At 45.5% G+C, this 22192-nt stretch overlaps 1 protein-coding gene across 2 annotated transcripts in view; it reads left to right on the plus strand.

Moving 5' to 3' along the window:
* Positions 1-378: 378 nt before the first annotated feature.
* PCSK6 (proprotein convertase subtilisin/kexin type 6) overlaps positions 379-22192 on the plus strand; it is a 117323-nt gene continuing 95509 nt past the window's right edge. For both annotated transcript variants that reach the window (XM_008165479.4, XM_065559206.1), the window contains exons 1-2: positions 379-665; positions 17818-17922. In XM_008165479.4, the coding sequence (XP_008163701.2) occupies positions 504-665; positions 17818-17922 (267 nt within the window). In that variant the 5' untranslated portion in view covers positions 379-503. The remainder of the gene's footprint in view (positions 666-17817; positions 17923-22192) is intronic.

Raw genomic sequence — 22192 nt, forward strand, 5'->3', positions numbered from 1 at the left:
GTTATGACCCTGCCGCCCTGTATCCTAAGGGTTATTCAGGACAGAGTTTGGGGGGAAGAGCGGATTATTCCAATATCGCCCTCCCTTCCCGGATCTCTTGGTGCAGAGTATTGTGGAGGTGAGGCCACTCCCTGGGCAGGCAGGTAACTCATCCCTAGGTGTGGGGGGGGCGGGGGAGGGGGGCAGGCAGGAAGCGTAAGACAGGTGGCAGCTCCCTGCCCGGGAGCCCCGTCTCCCAGCGCTAGGGGCTCCGTGTGGGCACCTCTGGCTCCCCGCGGGGCGCCCCGGGCCGGAGCCCTTCCCCAGGCGGGCAGAACAGCCCCCGCCCCCTCCCCGCAGCAGCCACCCCCAGCGGAGGCCGCTTTAAAAGCCAAAGCTCCCCCCACCGCCCAGCCACGGTACGGCACCGGCAGCCGGGCTAGCCGGAGAGTCTCCCCGCAGCGCGCCAGCCGGGCTAGCCGGAGCGTCTCCCCGGAGCCGGGGCCGCTGCCCGCCGCCCGATCATGCGCCCCTCCGCGGCTTGGCTGCTGCTCCTCGCCCTGCCCGCCTGCCTGGCTGCGCCCTCCCGGCCTGTCTACACCAACCACTGGGCAGTGCAGGTGCTGGGCGGGCCGGGCGAGGCAGCCAGGCTGGCCTCCGCCTACGGCTACGTGAACCTGGGACAGGTAAGCGCCCGGCACCCCCTTTGCTGCCAACTTTGGGTGGATGGGGAGAGAGGGCGGGCGGCTTGTCCCCAGTGGCCGGGGGCGGCTCTGCCCCTTTGCCCTGCCCGCGGGCACCGGCTCCAGGTGCCCAGGAGCCGGTAGCTGGCTGTGCCCGAGCGCGCAGCGCTTCCAACTTTCTCTCCGTGGCTCCGGAGCGCAGCGTCCCCGTGCGCCCTGGGAACGGAGCGAGCTCGGGTCCAGTGCGCAGAGCGCAGGGGCTTGGGTGCCCAGCCCGCAGGCTGAACCCGGGCAGGTCCCCGGGGCGGGCAGGGAAGCTGTTGAAAGGCTGCGGGGGTTGTTCTTTGGCCGCAAGGCCGGCCAGCCCCTTCTCTCACTGCTGGCAAAGGCTTCGCCCCGAGCGGGCACCTGGAAGTTTGAAAGTCCAGCTAGAGCTAAGGGGCGAGCGCAAGTGCCGAAAAGGCAGCACAGGTTCTCATCAGGTTGGACGCTTAAAGTCAGAGCCTGGCCCCAGTGAAGTTTTGCCATTGATTTCTGGGGGGGGCGGCAGGATCAGGCCCCGCCGACCCCTGTCTCTCTCTGGTGTTCCTCGCACCATCTCTGCCTCCCTGCAGATCAGCGGATCCTTCCTTGTAAGCGACTGTTCCCAAGTTCAGGACTGCTGGACGCCTTTTCCTCTTGGCAGGCTGGCGGCTGGAGCGTTTTCCTATGATTAATATCCAGCGACGCCTAGCTTTATTTAACGTTAATGGTTAAAAATGTGCGCTAGTCGAGACGTGAAAACAGATGTACAAAATGGGCAATTAGTTACCTAAATCCGGGGGAAGCAGCGAAGTGGAAAGGAATCAATATTTAATTTTTGCAGCGCCAAATGTGCCCTTATCAATTTAAACAGGTTTATGAAGCCTCATGTATTTTTCATGCCCACTTTGGGCTTGAACTAGATTGAGTTTTGGTTTGGGAAGAGTGAAGAAGTTCTGGACTGGATAGGACTATTCTACAGTTTAGGGGAAATTTCAAGTTTGATTCAGCTCTGTGAACGGCTTGTAATGGCTTGAACTAACTTTTAATACTGTTAATAGCAACTCTGAAATGATCTCATGAGTAGGTTTTTTTTCTATAATAGTGGTTGCTTGGTGTAGGTAGCAGTAGGACTGGAATTAATAGTTTAAAGGGCATAGCAAATCTATGGAAAACACCCAGCCCTTCTCCAGATGGGACTTGTACATTTCAAGTACAGAACAAAATGTGAGAACATATTCTTGTGAGGGGGGAAAAGCTTGTAAATAATCAAGGGGGCTAGAGCAAAACACCACCCATGTTGTTTTTTGTAGGTAAACATTGAAGAGCTTTAGGGTTTAGAAGAGATGGCTAAATCCAAAATGAACAAAGCCCCCTTGCAAGTAGGAATGGATGGTGTGGAGGAGGGAAATTAAGTGTGAGGTTTGTAGTGCACACAGTGAGTGATTATGAGATTGTAATGTATAGTCAGTCTCCTGGTGAGATTAAAAAGAGAAAGATGTGGTTAAAGAATGTATGCAAACTACAGCCATAAAGGATCAAATCAAGTTACAGATAAACTCGTTTTGTAATTCCAACCATAGTACCATGCAGTGTTTAAATGTAGTTGTGTCATTATCCCTGCAGAAACCAGTAAAGTGTGGTGCTGCTTAATCTAAATCGAATTTTCTTTGTGTTATAACTCCTATCTTGATACTGGTAACGTTTGCTGTTCGGTAAAAGTAATTTTGATCACTTGAATTTATATTTGTGGACTTAACAAACTTTTGACTTGGCTGGCTGCAGTTTATCTAAAATCTAGCAGAACGTTATCAACTTTTGCCGTAAATCCCTTGAAGCACTTCTGTGGCTTACATTTTACTTTCCTCAAACAACTTTGTTTTCTCTCAAAACTTCGTAAATCTTCTTTAAACGTTCCTCGGGGTTTCATCCTGAGTTTAGTGCTTTCCTTGATTACTTACAGTCTGCCTGTTCAGTGTGTTCCCAGTTCAGCGCTTCTCTGTCCAGGTGGCAATTCAATGTGTCTGGGTGCTAAAAGTATCTCCTGAACTGCACTATAAATTATAATCCAATTCGACATGTCCCATTTTTAGTATAATTAAATAACTAACATTGAAGTATAAACACAAACTACCAGATCAAGATTCCTGCAGTATCCTCATCTGAGATCTGTGGTGCTTTTATGTGGCCACAAAGGCTTTGCCTAAATCCTACAACTCCCGTGTGTGGCCCCATAACCTGTGTTTATAGGCTGAAATATCATGCAGATGAGGTACCCAATACCTAAATGATCCAGATGAATAGATTATAAAGCCAGAAGGAATCATTGTGATCATCTAGTCTGACCTTCTGTATAACACAAGCCGTCAGACTTTCTGAATTAATTCCTGTTTGAACTACACCTTGATTTAATAATTGTCAGTGAGCGAGAATCCACTATGACCCTGGTAAAATGTTTCATTAGTTAATTACCTTCACTGTTAAAAATTTTGCACTTTATTTCCACTCCTAATTTGTCTAGCTTCAAGTCCCAGCTATCGGGTCTTCTACTGTTATAAGCCAGATTGAAGAGTCCTCTGCTGTCAAATTTCTGTTCCCCATGTAGGTGCTCAGACTGTGATCAAGTCACTCCTTAACCTTCTCTTTGATAAACAAAACAGATTGAATTCCATGGGGCTTTCACTTTAAGGCCAGTTTTCCAATCCTGCAATCATTCCCGTGGCTATTCTCTGAACCCTCTCCAATTTTTCAACACTCTTCTTGAATTGTGGACACCAAACTGGACACAGGAGTCCAGCAGCAGTTGCACCAGTGCCAAATACAGAGGCAGCGTAACCTCTTATTTGATAGTCCCCTCTTTATACGTTCAAGGCTCACGTTAGCCCGTTTGGCCACAGCGTTGCATTCGGAGCCCATGTTCAGCCGATTATTCAGCACGAGCCCAAGTCCTTTTCAAAGTCACTGCTTAGTCCCCAGAAGTATGAGGTACATTCGTTGTTCCTAGGTGTCTGACTCTACATTTGGCTGTATTAAAATGCATATGGTTTTCCTGTGTCCAGCTTTCCAAGTAATCCAGATCTTCATACTCGGCTCATCTTGATGACCAAATTTTTTTAGTAACGTGTAGTACAGGGGTCAGCAACCTCTGGCACGGGGCTGACCAGGGAAAGCTCCTGGTGGGCCGGGCCGGTTTGTGTACCTGCCGCGTCAGCAGGTTCGGCCGATCGCGGCTCCCACTGGCCGCGGTTCATCGTCCCAGGCCAATGGGGGCTGCAGGAAGCGACGCAGGCGAGGGATGTGCTGGCTGCAGCTTCCCGCCGCCCACATTGGCCTGGAGCAGCGAACCACGGCCAGTGGGAGCCGCAATCGGCCGAACCTGCTGACGCGGTAGGTAAACAAACTGGCCTGGCCCACCAGGGTGCTTACCCTGGCGAGCCTTGTGCCAGAGGTTGCTGACCCCTGGTGTAGTGTTAGCATGCCAATGGAGAGTGACCTTACATAAAAGCATGCAGCAATACAAATAGACTCAGAGGGACTGCACTAAGGAGGGGAGTCTCAGTTGAGCCTTGCATTGGTTGGGGTTTAGGCGTGGGGGTGGAGAATGGATCTATCCAAGTTTTGATTCTCAGCTGGGGTTTCGGATGAACTCTGGAGTTGAAACCTGTCCCACTTGAAGTCAAAGAGATTTCTGTCATCGACTTGAACGGAGCCGGGATTCCCACCTGCGTTTCCACAGTTAAAGGGACACTCTAAAGGTTAAAAGGGCACCAAACCTGACACTGTCTCATCCCACACAAGGCAACCGTACACTTCTTTTCTTAATGATTGTATTCCTAGGAGGGGACAGGCTCATCTCTAGACATTCAGAATTTCAGATGATTTTAATCTGGGATGCTAAAAACTCATTTTCACATGATCTTCACACTTGTTTAATGGAAAGAGCCCACAGGCAGTACAACAGGGGTCGGCAACCTTTGACACGCGGCCCATCAGGGAAATCCATTGGCGGGCCTGGCCGGTTTGTTTATCTGCAGTGTCCGCAGGTTTGGCCGATCGCGGCTCTCACTGGCCGTGGTTCGCTGCTCCAGGCCAACAGGGGCTGCGGGAAGCAGCGTGAGCCGAGGGATGCGCTGGCTGCCGCTTCTCGCAGCCCCCCATTGGCCTGAAGCGGCGAACCACGCCAATGGGCGCTCCGATCGGCTGAACCTGTGGATGCTGCAGGTAAACAAACCATCCCAGCCCGCCAGCGGATTTCCCTGATGGGCCGCGTGCCAAAGGTTGCCGATCCCTGCAGTACAAACTTACCCTGTGAGTCATGCTTCCCAGAACATTGTTTGCAGAATTAAGAGAGCGGTATCCAGTGTGCATGGTTGGCAGTGCGACTTAGTCAATTGCCTTATTTGGAGTTTTGATACATGGGTGAGGTTTTTTATTTTATGCTTTTTATCCCCAAATTAGGCAGGAGTTACAGTTTATACCCTCATTCAATCACCGCCAAAAATGGAGAAACCCAACCTTTCTAGGGCCTAATTCTGTGAGGATCAGACTTCAGTGAGCAGTGCTCATCCATTCATGGGAGGTGTAATTAGAACCCAGGTGTTACTCTGTCTGTCTAAAACACAGATTAACCTTTCTATAGGGCAAGATTCTGCTGGGAGCATTGTCATCACTGTCATTTAGGCATTTGAAATTCTGAAATGACCAAATCCTAGAAGTTGTATATAAAAATTGCTTTGGGGCTTTGAATGTCATTCTCATGACTACTGTCTCTTCCCCCAAATGAATGGGACTTGACTGTCACAACAACTGGCATGTGGCAGTTTAGGGGGGAAGCCTTTCAGGTCATAAGTGTGAAATTTTGTCTGGAAAACAATGTTCATAGATGGGTCTGGAACCGTAATTTGATTTGTGTTTTAAATGAAACAAATCCTTTAAATTAAAGAAAGGAACTTAAAATAACCAATCAAACATCCTGCTCATTCTTAACACCTGTGACAACACTCCTCAGCCCTGATCTACACTAGCGGGATTCTGTTGGTCCCTGGGAGCGGAGCTTCAAGGATATATTAACTGTACCCTGGAGCAGCTGTGTTGGAACTCTTCTAATACAATAGTTGAGAGAGTGAAGCTAGGTTGCCATCTCTCGAGGGCAATACATTTCTGCTCATCTAGTACACAGTGGATGGCACAAACAGGCATTGTTTAGAGACAGGATTGTTTCGCTTTGGCTGAAGAGCATAGCTAGTTGTTGTGGATTTACTTTTGGGACGTATTTACGTACTCGATTTTTCTGTATGTTCTCTGTTTTGCCTGGTGCTCTGACCTTGGTTTGAAGCCCAAAAAAAGGAGCATGGCCCAGAGCCAACTCTATGGAAATGTCTTAATGCTATAAGTGCTTTTGAATCGGTTTTTAAATGCCTGCGGTTACAATAATAACTGCACAACTGGCATTAAGTTTTGGGTGGCCATATCTTACCTTAGTTTTGTAACAAAGCAGCGGGAGTCAAATGCCACTGAGGACACTTCGCTGGGTTGTTTTTGTTTATGCAACTTTGTCGATTTGCAAAGTGATTTTCAGACCGTTCCTGACCCAGAGCGTTCCCAATCAGGGGGTCCAATCATGGAAACACCAGCAATAGTGTTTACTACTATGAAAAGCCCCACTGATTTCAGGATCATGCCTTACGTAGCAAGCAGTATGCCCAGGATTAGGCCGTTTGACAGTAGACAGGCAAAAAGAGAGAAACGGTGCTGGAGAGTGAGATGTGACCAAAGTCCTGGAGTTTGGCTTGCTCAGGATAGGCACAGTCTGGTTGGTTCTAGTTTATTTCCCCTTCCTCCCATTGTATATGGTAAATATTAATTCAGATTACATAATGCAATAACATTTATGTGAAAGAAGAGCGATGTTCTACCACCTTTATCATGCTGTGCTAGTACCTTCCTTTGCAAATAGTCTGTCCTCCTGCCGTCATTGGGGCTACTCACGAAATGCTGCTCGCTGGGAGCAAGGGTGGCAAACCGGGGCCTTAAGTGGGGTGGTAAAAGCAGGGCAGACCTTGAGGGAACGGTGGGTGGGGAGAAGAAGTGGGCAGGACAGTGTCCGATGAATGAGGCATGACCTGGGATGAACAGGTTGCTGAGCGAGGGGCGTGGGAAAAGACTGAGTGCAAGCCATATGCCAGTGGGTAATAAGGATGGGCAGAAAAGAGCTTACGATGCACAGAAATATGACCAAATGGAGAAAATTAAATCAAGCAACTCTCATTTCCACCAGTGTAATAATGTTAACTACTCCAAATTGTGTCCTGGGTGCGATCAGAATCGGTTGTTAAATTCTGGCTAGAAGAGGGAGAACTTAAAAATTCCACAGACAGTGCGTTTAAGAAGAATATGATCTATGAAGCCAAGACTCTAAAGACTGCTGTACTTGGCTTTCACTTCTAAGGAATGTTAGTTCATTGTAACTTCAAAAATCACTATTCGTAGTCTGTTATAAAAAACCCTTCATAAGATAAACAATCTTGGATTCTAACACCATCCAAACCTACTGGAGTATTTTGCAGACCTGGCAGGATGCATAAGGTCCTTAATCCATTTTCACTAAAACGGGGATGAATATAACTCCTTCAGCTTCTAGCTGTTCACACACTTCATAGGATGGAATTGGCAGACACGTGTTTCCATGGAAACCAGGCCATCAATATCCTTACTGTAATAATGATGGCATGGCAAGGAAAGAAACACTTCCTCATTGTTTCTGACTTACTCACTGCAGACATAAACAAGCTGAGCGGGGCAGCATTGACCTGAGACTTTACATCAGGGCTTCATTTACCTCCATTAGCAAGAAACTGTGCTTCACATTTTTCTTCAAGTACAAACCCAGGTTGGCTCGAAATAAACATAAACTCCTCTCAAACTTCTGCCACAGTTCCAAATTGCTAATCAATTCAGAAAATTAAAATCGACCCCATGCTTAAATGAGCACCTCCCATGCTGATGGAGCCGCGTCCTTGGCAGAAATATAATGTCAGAGGAATCAAGATCAATAGCTGTGGGAAGTAGTAAACTTGCTTAGGGGAAAAAAATGAACACTTAAGCATGCTCCTAAAATTCCTGTGAGATTCTAGTGATCTATATGGCCAGACACAGCATTCCCAGGCTTTGGGAACAGAGCTTCTGAGGTACATACATTATCCTAGAATAACCTCCTGCCTAGATTAGTACAGCTGTATAACATTCTTACTGGGGTGACTGACTTTTTTTTTTTAAATGAGCAAGTAAAATGTCATCATCATCATGCTAATAGTAGACAAGTCCATTTTTGCACTGAGGCTGATAAATTTCCATGACAATTTGGCAACCTATGTACGACAACCCTGAGAGAGGCAATATTTTCTCTCTTTGAGTACCACATAGATGGGCTTTATAGCTCCCTGCTTTATGGCAACTCTGATTGTCCTTTGACGCTGATGCTAACGAGGTGTCAGCATTGGTTGGTCTCCTCTTCAGTATGCTATATATTCTAATTATGTAGACTAGTTTCCTTGTCTCATTCTGAGTTAATGTTCTTGTGACCTAGACATTTTTGAAGATACTGCATTTATGAAATCTTTGGGGGAGGGCTCGCTCAGAGGGCGGAGGGATAGCTCAGTGGTTTGAGCATTGGTCTGCTAAACTCAGTGTTGGGAATTCAATCCTTGAGGGGGCCACTTAGGGATCTGGGGCAAAATCAGTACTTGGTCCTGCTAGTGAAGGCAGGGGGATGGACTCAATGACCTTTCAGGGTCCCTTCCAGTTCTAGGAGATAGGTATATCTCCGTATACAAAATGGCTATACCAACACCTTCTCATTGAATGTGGAAATTCCCAGACTGCTGAGTTTCTCAACCCACAGTGGCTTTAGCCTCTCTCTCTCTCTTTTTTTTTTAACCATTTAAGATAAGTAGTTCAATTACTGGGATTTAGTTTCCCTCCACATCTAATTTGTAATTACATCTATACCTGTAGGGATTATACCATTATGGTAAACCACATTAAATTAAATCATTTGATCACCTAATCTGACCTCCTGTATAATACAGGCCATAGAATTTTACCGTTACCTCTGCATTGAGCAACGACTTGTGTTTGAATCAAGCATATCTTCTAAAAAGGTATCCCGTCTTGATTTGAAGACCTCAAGAGGTGGAGACTCCATCACTTCCCTTGGGAATGTGGCAGACATTTGTGCCGTATTTCTAATTTGAGTTTGTCTAGCTTTAAGCTTCAGATCTTGGCTTGTATTCTGCTTACACTAAACTGAAGAGCCCTTATTATCTTCCCGGGCAGGTAATTGTGCACTACAATCAAGTCACCTCTCAATCTTCTTCTGATAAGCTAAACAGATTGGGATCTTTAAGTCTCTCACTGTAAGGCACTTTCTCCCTCCCTCACATCACCTTTGTGACTCTGTTCTAAACCCTCTCCAATTTTTCCACCTCCTTTGTAAAATGTGGACACCAGAACTGGACACAGGATTCTAGTATCACTCTCACCATGGGTGTATACGGAGGTAAAAATCACCCCCTATTCCTTCTCGTAACTCCCTTGTTTAAACATCCAAGGATTGGATTGGTCCATTTTGCTGCAGCTTTGCACTGGGAGCTCACACTGAATTATTTGTCTTCTATGACCCCAAAATAGAGCTGGCCAAAAATTTTCCAGCAAAACTATTTTTTTTAAATGAAAAATAGGATGTTTGATGAAAAAATATTTGATGAAAAGTTTCTACTTTCTGTGGGAAGTTTTTTTTTCCCATTTAAATATTTCATCCTAAAACTTCTGGAATTTCACCCAGAACTTGAAAATTTCCATGTAAACTTTTGACAAAAAGTTATCAAATTTCTACAAGGGGGGGGGGGGGGGGAAGATTCAGACCAGCTCTACTCCTAAATCCTGTCCAGAGTCCCTGCCTCCCAGGGTAGAAGTCCCCCATTCTGTAGGTATGGACTGCACTCCTTGCTCCTTGATGTATGACTGTGTTTTAATACATCTGAATACATTTTTTTTAATGGGTCCAGCTTACCAAGTGATCCAGATCGCTCTGTATGCCTGTCTTGTCCTCCTCATCATTTACTGCTGCCAATCTTTCTGTCATCCACAGATTTTAATCAGCAATGACTAGATTTACTTCAGATCTTTGATAAATGTGCTGATTAACAGATAACCTGCTTTTTTTTGGTGAGGATTATAACTTCATCATCAGGGTGTGTCCATGTAGGTGTTGTATGTCTCAAGCATAACTAATCGAGCTGGACAGAAAAAGTCTAACATTTCCTCAGTATTTGCTGATTCTGCAACAATCAAAACATTCCACCAAGATTGTTCAATTTCATCAAAGTTCCGACAGAACTCAGAGGGCAGCATTCCGATGGAAACCTGTCTGATTTCCAGCCAGTTCCCCAGCTGGTGGGCTGCTGGGGACCCCAGGGCTTCCAAGGTCCATAGCTCTGAGGCAGCCAGCCAGGTGGACTGCCCTGGTATCAGGGCTTCGTTCCATTTTCTGGAGAATTTCTAAATGTTTGGTTTTCATTCCTAACTGGAATTAAACCAGTTTTTTAAACATCTAAATCCTTTGTGAAACAAAATTATTTTTCTTTACACAACTCTACTAACTAACTTTTCAAAGCCCAACCTTCAGCAATCTTATAGTCCTTGTATTAAATTTATCCTTGGAGGCTCAATATACCCTGGCAGCAGGTTAAGGATTTTAGACGGACAGATGGTTTTTGTGCTCTAGGGTGACCAGAAAGCAAGTGTGAAAAATCAGGATGGGGAGTAATAGCCATCTATATAAGACAAAGCTCTGAATATTGGGACTGTCCATATAAAATCAGAACATCTGGTCACCCTATTGTGCTAAAGCATTTCCTTTCTGTTATGACCCATGATAAAATACTCTATCATGAATCCCATTTGCTTGTTAATAGAATTTCTTAATTTAGGTTTGGTTTAGAAAACCTTGTGTTACGTATATTCATTAACAGAATACACCATCCAAGTAGTGCATAACTTCACTAGATTTGGTGCAGTAAAGACCTTCTGATACATAGGGTTCCGTGATGGACACAACACCTCAAAGTCGAGCCATTTTGCCAAATATTTCCTGCTTCTAAAGTGCCTGACATAGGGCTCCCTACCCTCCCACAAAATGATCTATCATTCCAGCACCATGCAAATGCCTTTCAGCCTCCCCATACTGGGGGGGAGGGGCACAATCTAAAGGGGAGGACACGTGACTGCCCCACGCGTCTCTTCTGCCCAGCGACCCCTGCCATAGGAATAGACCCACAATGTGACACTGGAGAGCGGTCTCCGTCAGCTGCCTCATTCAAAATGCCAACCACCAGGCCAGCAAAAGTCAACTGCTTCAGTCTGTTCCGGATGGATGCAAGGTCAGCAGTCAACAAGATCTGCGTCATCCATGTTCTGATTTTTGGCTGAACTACCCAACCTTGCCTGCATCACCAAGATCTGGCTTAATGCTGCCAGCAACCCTGTTGTAGTTGAGCTACTTCCAACAGGCTACTCAGTACAACACAAAGAAAGAAAGATGGCAAAGAGAAGACAAAGCAGGATAGAGGTCGTGTTCCTCTCCAGCCTCAGATTTTGAAGACTACTTTTTTTAAAAATTGAGATATACCTTATCTCATAGAGCTGGAAGGGACCTTGAAAGGTCATGGAGTCTAGTCCTCTGCCTTCACAGCAGGACCAAGTACTGTCCCTGACAGATTTTTGCCCCAAATAGCCCCCTCAGGGATGGAGCTCACAACCATGGGTTTAAGCAGGCCAATACTCAAACCACCGAGCTATCCCTCTCCCTCCTTAGCCCAGAAGTCAAAATGCAAAATCCTTTAGAATGCATGGACTGTCTGTGAGGCTATGGACAAAAGGAAGCTAGGACTGAGTGTTCTGCAGATTTCCAAACAAATTCTCTGAAGGGTTCATACAGGAACAAATTGGATCTGCTGCCCAGCATGGTGCTGGAATCCCGCAGGTTCATGGTTCTTGGTGACTATGACATTTATATAGAAAATACCAAATTCCTTGCCTGCATGAATACCATGGGTTTCACACCAGTCCTCTCCGGACCCATCCACTCAATCGGACACATGCTGGATCTAATCGTCAGCCTAGGAATGGACTCTGGAGATGTCACACAGAAAAGTAGCCTTTGCCAGACTGGATTAGATGGGCCTCAGACCTGAGACCCATCTAATCCAGTGTCTTGTCCTCAGGAGTGGCCAGCACTAGATGATTCAGAGGAAGGTGCAAAGACCTTGCAGTAGGCAGATCGGGGGAAGATCTACTACCCAGTTAAGTCTTGTTCTGGGTGTTAATAGTTAGACTGGCTTAAGCCCTGAAGCATGAGGTTTAATATTCCTTCCAACATTTTTGTTGGTGTTTATATGGATATGAAGAATACCCTAGGTTAACATAATTAATGTCCAATTCCTTTCTGAATCCTGCTAAGTTCATGGCCTCAACAACATCCTGTAGCATTGAGTTCCACAGGCTAGTTACATGTTGCACAGCAAAAGTATTTCCCTTTAATCTGTTTTTAATTGGCCACCTCTGTAATCTCATTTGATGGCCCCTTATTTTTGTGCTACAAAGGTTCCTGCCTCCTGGTCGTCTTCTTACTAGCTGGCCTTCCCTGTGCTCCTTCAAGGAAAGGAAGCGACAAAGCTGCTTCAGTCACTAAACCATCTGAATTCTCTATATTAACACATCCATCTAACGACCACAGTTGTCAATGCCTTGGCCCCAAGTTGTCCTTTCCTCCTGAATCAAGCAGGGAGATCACCGTGATTCACCAATTAGTTGTTTCAATGAGTTGTGGCTCACCAGTGAGTTGTTATCTGAGTATATAGGCAGATGACATGAACGCCAGTAGCTCAAAACCCTCTCTCAATACAGCAGCTACCAGCATGAAGTCTTCTTGCAAGAATATGTCAGCAGAGAGAACCTTCTGCCTTTCTACCTAGGCTGCTAACTCATGTCCAATAGAGCTATTCAAGTTGGTGAAAAAGCTAATCAAACTAGACAGTAGATCCAATTGCCGACCTTTGCAAAGAGCTTTCATCCTACTTTGCAGAAACAATCAGCCATACATGGGAGAACTCAGTAAGGCAGTGACTCAAATCTGGGGCTAATGGCTTTATCCACGCCACCACTCCTGACGGTGCGTGGCCTTGTAACGCATGCTGAAATAGTAGTAGCCCTTTGTTTCCTGGAGCCATTGCTTATAAATCAGATCTGTGCCCCTCCCATATGGTGAAATTAACAAAGAACAGCTGTGTCTACTGCTAACTGAAATCTCCGATGCCTCCTTCAGAGAAGGAAGTCTGTTAATCTCCCTGAGATACGCGGTTGTCCACGTGATCCTCAAAAAGCCAACACTTGATACAGATGTCTTCCCTTACTACTGACCCACCTCTAATCTCCCTTTCCTAGGCACAATAATTGAGAAACAACCAAGCTCCATCAGCATGTGGCTTCTGCCAGCCCCTTGGATGCTTTGCAACCATGCTTCAGACCAAGACATGGCCCAGAGCCTGTATTGCAATATCACATTCCTTGCATGGAAAGAACTTCCTCCTCTTATCAGAACTCCTGTCGGTCTAGTTCCTCGTGCAGTGGGCTGAAAACGTACTCCTTGGCAATTCCCAATTCACATGACCCATCACAGAGCTCTTGTAGAGCTAATTCTTCAGAAACCACCTCTTGCCTTCAACCCTGTTGTTGCAGGTAAGATCTAGGATGCTTTTTGGGCCGCTGCTGTTAAACTCAGCTTTCCTGCCAGTCCAGGAATCTCAGTTGAGAGCTTCTGTTTCGGTCCACTAGAGAATGAGTTTGTCACACTTCAATACAAGCTACATCTACGTAGTTCAGTGTTTGTTTGCGGAGTCTAGCGGTTTTACATTTATTTTTCTATTAACACTTCAGGGACAATATATGCCCCTTAGAGTGTGGTGAAGTGCTTACATTCCTCCTAAAATGATGCTTGTTTATGGATTCTGCTTCTATTAAAATAAGTGCCTGAGGGATTAGAGATTAGAACTAGATTTAGAGCAACACAAACATGATAAAGACTGGAAAACAAAGTAAAATAGGGGGAAGGTACTGCAATAATAAGGCAAAATGCCAATCAAGTCCTTAGGATAGGACATCTCTGTTTTCAATTGAGATGATTTTGAGGTGCAAAGGTCCAATTCAAAATGTTCTAAAGTTTGGGGATGTTCAGGCTTGATATTTAACTTTTTAAAAAATTATGGAAAATGGATTTTAAAAGCCAGCTGCAGAGGCAAACACAGATGGCAGCAAATAACTGCTCTGTGAATTGGAGATGTTAAATAAAACACACCCACTGGGAAAGGGCATTAAACCAACTTGAGGGGAAACAAGTGATAACAATTGTACTTATGGCAGTCAAGACAAGTAAATAAAATGAAACTCTGGCATACAAGAAAAGGCAGATCAAATCTAATTAAATATGTAACCCATTTGAAAGAAGAACTGACAAAACAGAACTGTATTAGGTATGATCAATATGTAAATAACTATAATCATTTGCCTCGCTAGTTCAGGTGTACCTGTTCACTCACCCTCCGTCCATCAAGCCTTGTGTATATTGTGACAGACCCAGACCAGTGGGGTACAGGAGTCTGGTAGAGGGCAAATATACTAGAATCAATTAAGGCAGGCTAATCAGGGCACCTGGATTTTAAAAGGAGCTCACTTCAGTTTGTGGTGGGACTGTGAGGAGCTGGGAGCAGGAGGCGCAAGGAGCTGAGAGGGTGAGTGTGTGCTGCTGGAGGACTGAGGAGCACAAGAGTTATCAGACACCAGGAGGAAGGTCCTGTGGTGAGAATAAGGAAGGTGTTTGGAGGAGGCCATGGGGAAGTAGCCCAGGGAGTTGTAGCTGTCACACATCTGTAATTTTCAGTCTATGCATCTGAAGAAGTGAGGTTTTTTTACCCATGAAAGCTTATGCCCAAATAAATCTGTTAGTCTTTAAGGTGCCACCGGACTCCTTGTTGTTTTTGTGGATACAGACTAACACGGCTACCCCCTGATACTTGATTAGGTGCTTATCTGCATCTTTAGGCGGCTGCTACCTTTGAAAAGCTATCCCCTGGCGTTTTCCTCTGCGGTAGTTGCTCTCAATCCAGGGCCAGAGCAGAACATTGTTTTAATTGTTGCCAAATGTGTCTGCAACAGAGCAGATCCGGAACAGAATACCACGAACAACAAGTAAGCTGGGTCTGTACAATACCATTTTGCCATGGTCAGGCGGCAGTCACGTCCGCTGACCTGGGGCAGAACATGGTCAGTAGACAGTTTAGACCAAGATAAATCATACGGATTCCAGACCAGCTAAAATGTTTGTGGGTAACCGTGTTTGGCTATGGCAGAACTGCAAAGTATAGACTAGACTGGGGGAGTTCAGTAGAATGAAGAAGCAGCAGTGGGATTGTAGGAGATGGATTAAGTTGTTGGTTTTATCAGATCTGCTTGGGAGTTCTGCAGACTGTAAACTAGGTGATTTTTAACCTGGTTCTATTTCCCTCCTCCCCACCAAACATCCCCCTCCCCATGCATTTACAGCTTCCAAAAAGTCTGTGTGAGCTCATGCCTGTAAATTTACTGCCTGAAGCAGGTGATGCAGGTCCAGATTCACAAAGGTCTTTAGGCACCTAACTTCCATTGTGGCAGCAACTGGGATGTGGGCATTTGTGCCTAGGGATTGAAACCAGAGTCATGCCTAGTGGTTTGGAGCCAAAGTTGGTAGCCAGTAATAGGAGCCCAGGGTCAGACCTAGTCAGAGGCTGGGTGCCACAGCCGGAGGCGAAACTCTGAAACTGGAGCCGAGGGTCAGAGTCAGAGCTGATGTTAGGGATTGGAGCTGAGTCTGGACCAGGTTAGCTAGAGTGAGGCAAGGCTGGGGCTAAGGCAAGAGCTATCACAGCTGTGGCCAAATGCTTTGAGCAGATACCAGTGGGAGCTGCGATCGACCGAACCTGCGGACGTGGCAAGTAAACAAACCGGCCCGGCTCGCCAGGGTGCTTATCCTGGCGGGTTGCGTGCCAAAGGTTGCCAATCCCTAGTATATACCCTATAGGTTATTCTGGCTCCCTGAGCAATATAAGCCATACTGGCAAAAGCACCTTTATATTAGTTGAACAACATCTATACTAGGTCTTTTGCTGGTATAGAAACATTGCCAAAAAATAAATCCTCTCCCTAACTGTACCGGAGAAAGTGTCTAGTGTAGACCTGGCCTTAGGGGCCAGGTGATGTCAGTGGTCCAAGTTCACAGTGAAAGACAGTGATGCAGCAGTAAAGTCCTTAATCCTGTATGCATGTGAGTTAGTGACACTGACTTAAATGGGCCTAACCCACTTTGATTTCAGTGGGACTACTTGCATGCTAATATGTTAAGCATGTATGTAACTGGCCCATAGCCAGCAAAGCAGAGTCAGGATTAGAATCTGGGATCAGCAAGCGATAAACTCTATGGAGGGGACCCAGGCCCTTCTACTACTCCCAGTCACAGCCCAGGAACCCTAGGAATAACAGCCATGTGCCACCATGTCCCTTTACCTACACTGCTTTCAGTCCCTGGGCTACTTCCCCATGGTCCCAGCCTTTGCCAAAGCTTCACCCTTATCTTGGGGCTTATCTAAGTTCAGACCCAGCAGCCAGCCAGGAGCTCTTCCTTGCTCCCCCAGTCCCTGTCAGCACTGAGCTGTCCAGGGTACTGCAGTTCCCTTTAGCCAGCCAGGAGCACCACTGCACTCCTCTAGCTCCAGCAAGGAACTGACTGTCTCTAGCTTTGCAGCTCCTTTTATATGGTCCTCCTGGGCCCTGATTGGCTGCTTCTCCTGCAGTCTCTCTGATTGGCTGCTTGGAGGACTCCTCTACTGCTCCTTTCCTGGGATAGGTGTGGCAGGACACTGAGGCCTCCAGCAAAGGCCTGGTCTCCTCCGCACCCTCCCCCCCCCATCACACTGCTACCCTAGTCCAGTGCAGGCACTTTCCAAGCCAGCTTTCTCTAGCGGCTCTGCCAATATGCATGACTGCTTTTAATTTTTAAAAGGGGGGGGGGGTAATTTAATTTAAAGACTTCCAGGCTAAATTTTATTTTAACAAGGTGCAGTTGTATGCCTCCCTGTCCTCCTCTCATCCCGCTCCATTCTTGTTTCCTGTGGCTTAGAGCCCAGCCCTGTCTTTGTTTGTCACGGAAGGTGTTTAACGTTTTTAAAACAAGACCGGAGGGTGGGGAGGGGGGAATCTGCCATTCCCTAGCACTTAGCCCCCTTCAAGAGACGCCAAAGCAGCAGGCTATTGCGCAGCATGTGCAGTCACTATAACGTGCTCCTGAGTGAGCTTTTTCCCTCCTCGCCACAATATGCGCTGCGGCTTCGTGGCGATCTGGACACGGTTTTCTGGCTTTGGCCTAGCAGCTGCCTTTGAAGGCTCATTCCTGACATGGCAGCTGGTGGTCCCTTACTGCTCTACAGGAACTCCTGTCCCCTTCCATAGCATCACCCAGCTGGCTTCCTTGCTGACGGCTGGTAGCTCTCTCTAGTAAAGTCAGGACTGTGTGAACTGTTATTTTGCAAGGGGGATAGATGGCTGATGCAGTATTAACGGCTTTGGTGCATTGCTCTCATCTCTTTGCTTTGCTTTGTTGTGTCCTCTGCCATTCTTTTCTGGGGAGAGTCTGGTGTGGGTTTTTTTTTTTTCTTCTTTAAAGACATGCTAGAGTTACTGCCATTTCTGAGCTTCCGGGATTCTTAATTATAGGCCCGATGCTGCTACCACAGAAACCAATGGCAAAGTGACAGCGTGGCTTCCTCCAGAGCCCGAGACTGCAGTGGGAGCGGGCTCAGCTGCTTCATAGAGCAGTACAGAGTCTCAGCCGGGTGACGCGGTTCTCTTTGTGGCTAGGTGGGGGAAGTCCGCGAATCAGCCCCTCTGGCTGCCAGGGATTGTTGGGTATGGGAGGTCAGAAGAAAAGGTGGAAGATTTCTCTTTCCCTAACTCACTGTGCATGTTGCTTCCCCCCCCCCCCCCCCTACAGATTGGGAACTTGGAGAACTATTACCACTTTCACCACAGCAGGACGATAAGGCGCTCGACGCTCAGCAGTCGAGGCCGGCACAACTTCCTCCGGATGGATCCCAAGGTATGGCCGCCACTGCCCGCTCAGGAGCCAAGCTGCCATGGTCTCCTGCATCCTCTTCCCCTCTCCTCCCTTTCTCACCCCAGAGGTGGGAGGTGGTGTACAAGGCCCCGAGCACAAGGCAACACTGAAACAAGTGTTGGCCTTGTCATAGGGAGTCCCTCAGGTTTGTTGGGCAAGCTGCTGCAGAGAGGTAAGGATGCCTTATGGCTTCTTTCCCTCCCCTCCGAAAATATCCCAGGTCCAGGCCCTTGATTGTGTATTGTTTGTTTTAGAGACCTCTCCCTTTTGTGTGTATTGGGCTGGCTTGGGGTAAGGAGCATCCCCCTTTGGGTCTAAAACCAGAGGGTATGGCCCCAAGTCCATCAGTGCCCGGATGGATCATCTCTTGTCTGGGCCCCTCTTCTCCACCCTTTCTTATCCACCTGCTGGAGTGTGTGACATTGTGTAAACCCTCGTCTGTGTATTTCTTAGGTCAGTTGGGTGTGTTTCCATACAAATGGCTACACTCTGCATTATGTCCTTGTAGGGTTTTTTATTATGAAAAACTTCAGAGGCGCTTATGCAAGAACCTTTAAACCTGTGAACATCTTGCCAGAACTCAGTGTGACTGTTCTCTGAATCAGAAGGGGTTCTATGGCACATGCCCTGCAGCCTTGAGGACACTCTGTACAGATTAGCATTTAGTGCCGTAAGACACTTGTGGAAGTAACATGAACGTTTGCAAAACTGTCCTTGTGCTCGGTCTTTGTCCCATGCTAAATACATTGCAAATGCTCTACACTCTCAACGATCACCCTCTTTTAATCCGTCTCTTTCAAATTTGCTCTTCAATCCCTCCACTATACACGCAAACAAAAGCAGCATTCTGTAAAAGCCGGATTCCACTGAGGATGTGGGGGAGTTCTGCCACCAGGCCTAAACACTATGTCATATATTTCTCATTCTAGCTAAATATAACTGTACCATGGTGTATATAGCGCAATGAGTGGCCTTGGACTATTTGGTGCTCGATGATCAAGATCTTTGGTATGCTCTGATGTGAAGCTTGTATTTGACTGGTTTGTCTTAAAGAGCCTGGTTTCTTTATTTGCAGCATACAATTGAGCGTGATTACAGACGTATTGTAAATCCAGCATGTTATCCTTGATACCACATGCTCTGTAATTGGTGAATCATTTGACATGCAGGGTATGTTTATCAGTGATTGAAAATACTTACAAATGACTAAATATTAACATCTGCCTCAAGGAAAAAAAATTTAAAAACGGTTAAGGAAACTTTCCAATACAGAAATTGCATTGTATGCTGTGGGTGTTGACTTAGTTGTCATAACATTTGCTGTCTTAATGGTTGCTATGTATGAAATATTTGGCTACAAGCATACGTTACTCTGTTCGAGAGCAGCCTAAGAGATTTTTATCACAGTTGAATTGCCAGAAGTCAGTGTCCAAGAAAATAAAAATTCAGAACAAATGAAATCTATGGCAGTGCGTGGGGTGTAGTTGGAATGTTACATTTTTTACTTCCTGATGCTATTCGTTTCTCCTATCAACTTTTATAAACCTTGCATTAGTCTGTGCATAAATGTAAAGAGAATTCATGGGGTTTTTTTTTTTAATTGTATTAAAAGCTGAAATAAACATGGTTGCTCACAATAGACATCTAATGCTATTCTTAAAAAAAAAATCTAATACTCCAGCAAAGATTTCTGTATGTATTGGAGTTGACAGAAGTTTGTGGGAACTTTCTCACTGGACTCCAGCTCTGAGCACAGAATGAGAAGACTGCTCCTGGACAGTGTATTCTGTTTCAAGTAAGCTAAAGGGAGCAATGGCAGATCCCAGTTGGTGCTTAATGGTAGGGTGACCAGATGTCCTGTTTTTAAAGGGACAGTCCCATTTTGGGGGACTTTTTCTTAGATAGGCGCCTATTACCCCCACCCCATCCCGTTTTTTCACAGTTGCTATCTGGTAACCCTACTTAATGGTATGTGGTTTTTTTTGGTTTTGTTTTGTTTTTTTAAAACCTGACATCAGACAAAACCCAGTGTGAAAAGCAAGAGTTATCACTCAGGTCCTGATCCACAGTGCACTGAAGTCAGTGGGAGTTTCCCTACGGATTTCAATGGGTTTTGGAGCAGGCCCTCTGGGACTGAAGCTATGCTGGTTTATACAGCAGAGGGACAGATTCTCAAACAGGGACAACTCTTTTTACTTCAATGGAGCTATGACCATATAAATTGGCTGAACATCTGGCCTAAGGTAGGGCAGATTGGTGTAAATGACCTATTTTTACTCTTGCATTTAGAGGGGAAAACCTGTTAAATGTGTATGTTCGATGCATCTTATTTACTTCATTAATTTGTATACATGCTGTCATAACTATAGTGTGGAACTGAACGTCCAACACTATCTGTGATTTGGGGGGGGTGTCATAACTATAAAGGGAAGGGTAACAGCTGTCCTGTGTACTATAAAATCCCTCCTGGCCAGAGACTCCAAAATCCTTTCCCTGTAAAGGGTTAAGAAGCTCAGGTAACCTGGCTGGCATCTGACCCAAAGGACCAATAAGGGGACAAGATACTTTCAAATCTTGGGGTGGGGGGGGAAGGCTTTTGTTTGTGCTCTTTGTTTTGGGAGTGCGTTCGCTCTTGGGACTGAGAGGGACCAGACATCAATCCAGGTTCTCCACATCTTTCTAAACAAGTCTCTCCTATTTCAAACTTGTAAGTAAATAGCCAGGCAAGGCGTCTTAGTTTTACTTTGTTTTCTCAACTTGTAAATGTACCTTTTACTAGAGTGTTTATCTTTGTTTGCTGTACTTTGAACCTAAGACTAGAGGGGAGTCCTCTGAGCTCTTTAAGTTTGATTACCCTGTAAAGTTATTTTCCATACTGATTTTACAGAGATGATTTTTACCTTTTTCTTTAATTAAAAACCTTCTTTTTAAGAACCTAATTAATTTTTTCCTTGTTTTAAAATCCAAGGGGGTTGGATCTGTATTCACCAGGAAATTGGTAAAAGGTTTCTCAAGGCTTCCCAGGGAAAGGAAGCATTGGGATGGTGGCAGCGGACCAGACCTAAGCTGGTAGTTAAGCTTAGAAGTTTTCATGCAGGCCCCTACATTTGTACCCTAAAGTTCAAAGTGGGGATACAGCCCTAACACATGCACTGAGCTTCATCTTAGTAAGATGGATTGTCTTTCAGTATTGGAATTAGAAGCAGTTATCAAGGTATAATATATCTTTATAGAAAGACTGGTATCCATGATGTACTGGGCCTTCCTGTAAAGGTTGAGTGTCTGTGGCAAAGCCAGCATGCCTGCTGGAGGTGAGATGCTACTGAAGCAATATACTCCACTTCTTAGGCCCTGTAGGTGAGGTGTGGGAGAGAATGTTGTTTTGTGTTGTACAGGGGAGAGAGAATTGGGACTCTTGGTCTCTTTTCCCAGCTGTGCCATTGATTTGATTTGCTCTACGGCCTTGGCAAGTCACTTAACCTCTCTGTGCCTCAGTTTATACATATGTAAAATAGCTACAAAGCTTACCTACTTCATTAGCACATTGAAAGTCTTCATTAAGTTATGTAAAACTCTTTGAGACCCTCAGGTGACAGATATTAATGGACAAAGTATTACATTATTATTAAGACTTTCCTGTTGACTCAGGATTACAAATTACATTGTTGGTTGCTATTTCCTTGTAAGACCTGCATGGAGGACCCACTATTACTAGTTAAACTGCTATTAAAAGGGGTTTACAGTTAAATATGTAAATGTAACTCCAACACACTATTGGTAACATTCAAACATAGACTGTTGTCACAAACAGTGTTGCCAACAGAAAGGAAAAATAAACAATCCGAACATTCCAACTATTGCTGGAAATAAAATACAATTGGCTGATTGTTTCCAAGTGTTCTAATTAAACTTTATAGCCCTGGGGGATGTATACAGGCATCTGAACATATTATGAATTCAGATCTGCAATTGAAATACCTCCCTTCTAAATTAGCCTAGTTTAGTACAAACCAAATCAATTAGCTTTTAGTCTATTAATATTTGCTTTACCTAGCTCTACTGATTAATAGTCAGTTAAATTAACGTAGGTTTACAGGCATTTGTTATTACCTTGAATTCAAGATCCATCAATTTGGGTTTTTTTCTCCCATCCATTTGCAAATCATTTGGAAGTGCGTTGGCAGTTTGAATGGTGCATAATTAGTCATCATAAAATGGTAAATATTATGAAGTTGTATTACTGCAAAGCATA

This window comes from Chrysemys picta, chromosome 10, assembly GCF_011386835.1.
Source record: "Chrysemys picta bellii isolate R12L10 chromosome 10, ASM1138683v2, whole genome shotgun sequence".
Classification (NCBI taxonomy): Eukaryota; Metazoa; Chordata; order Testudines; family Emydidae; genus Chrysemys; species Chrysemys picta.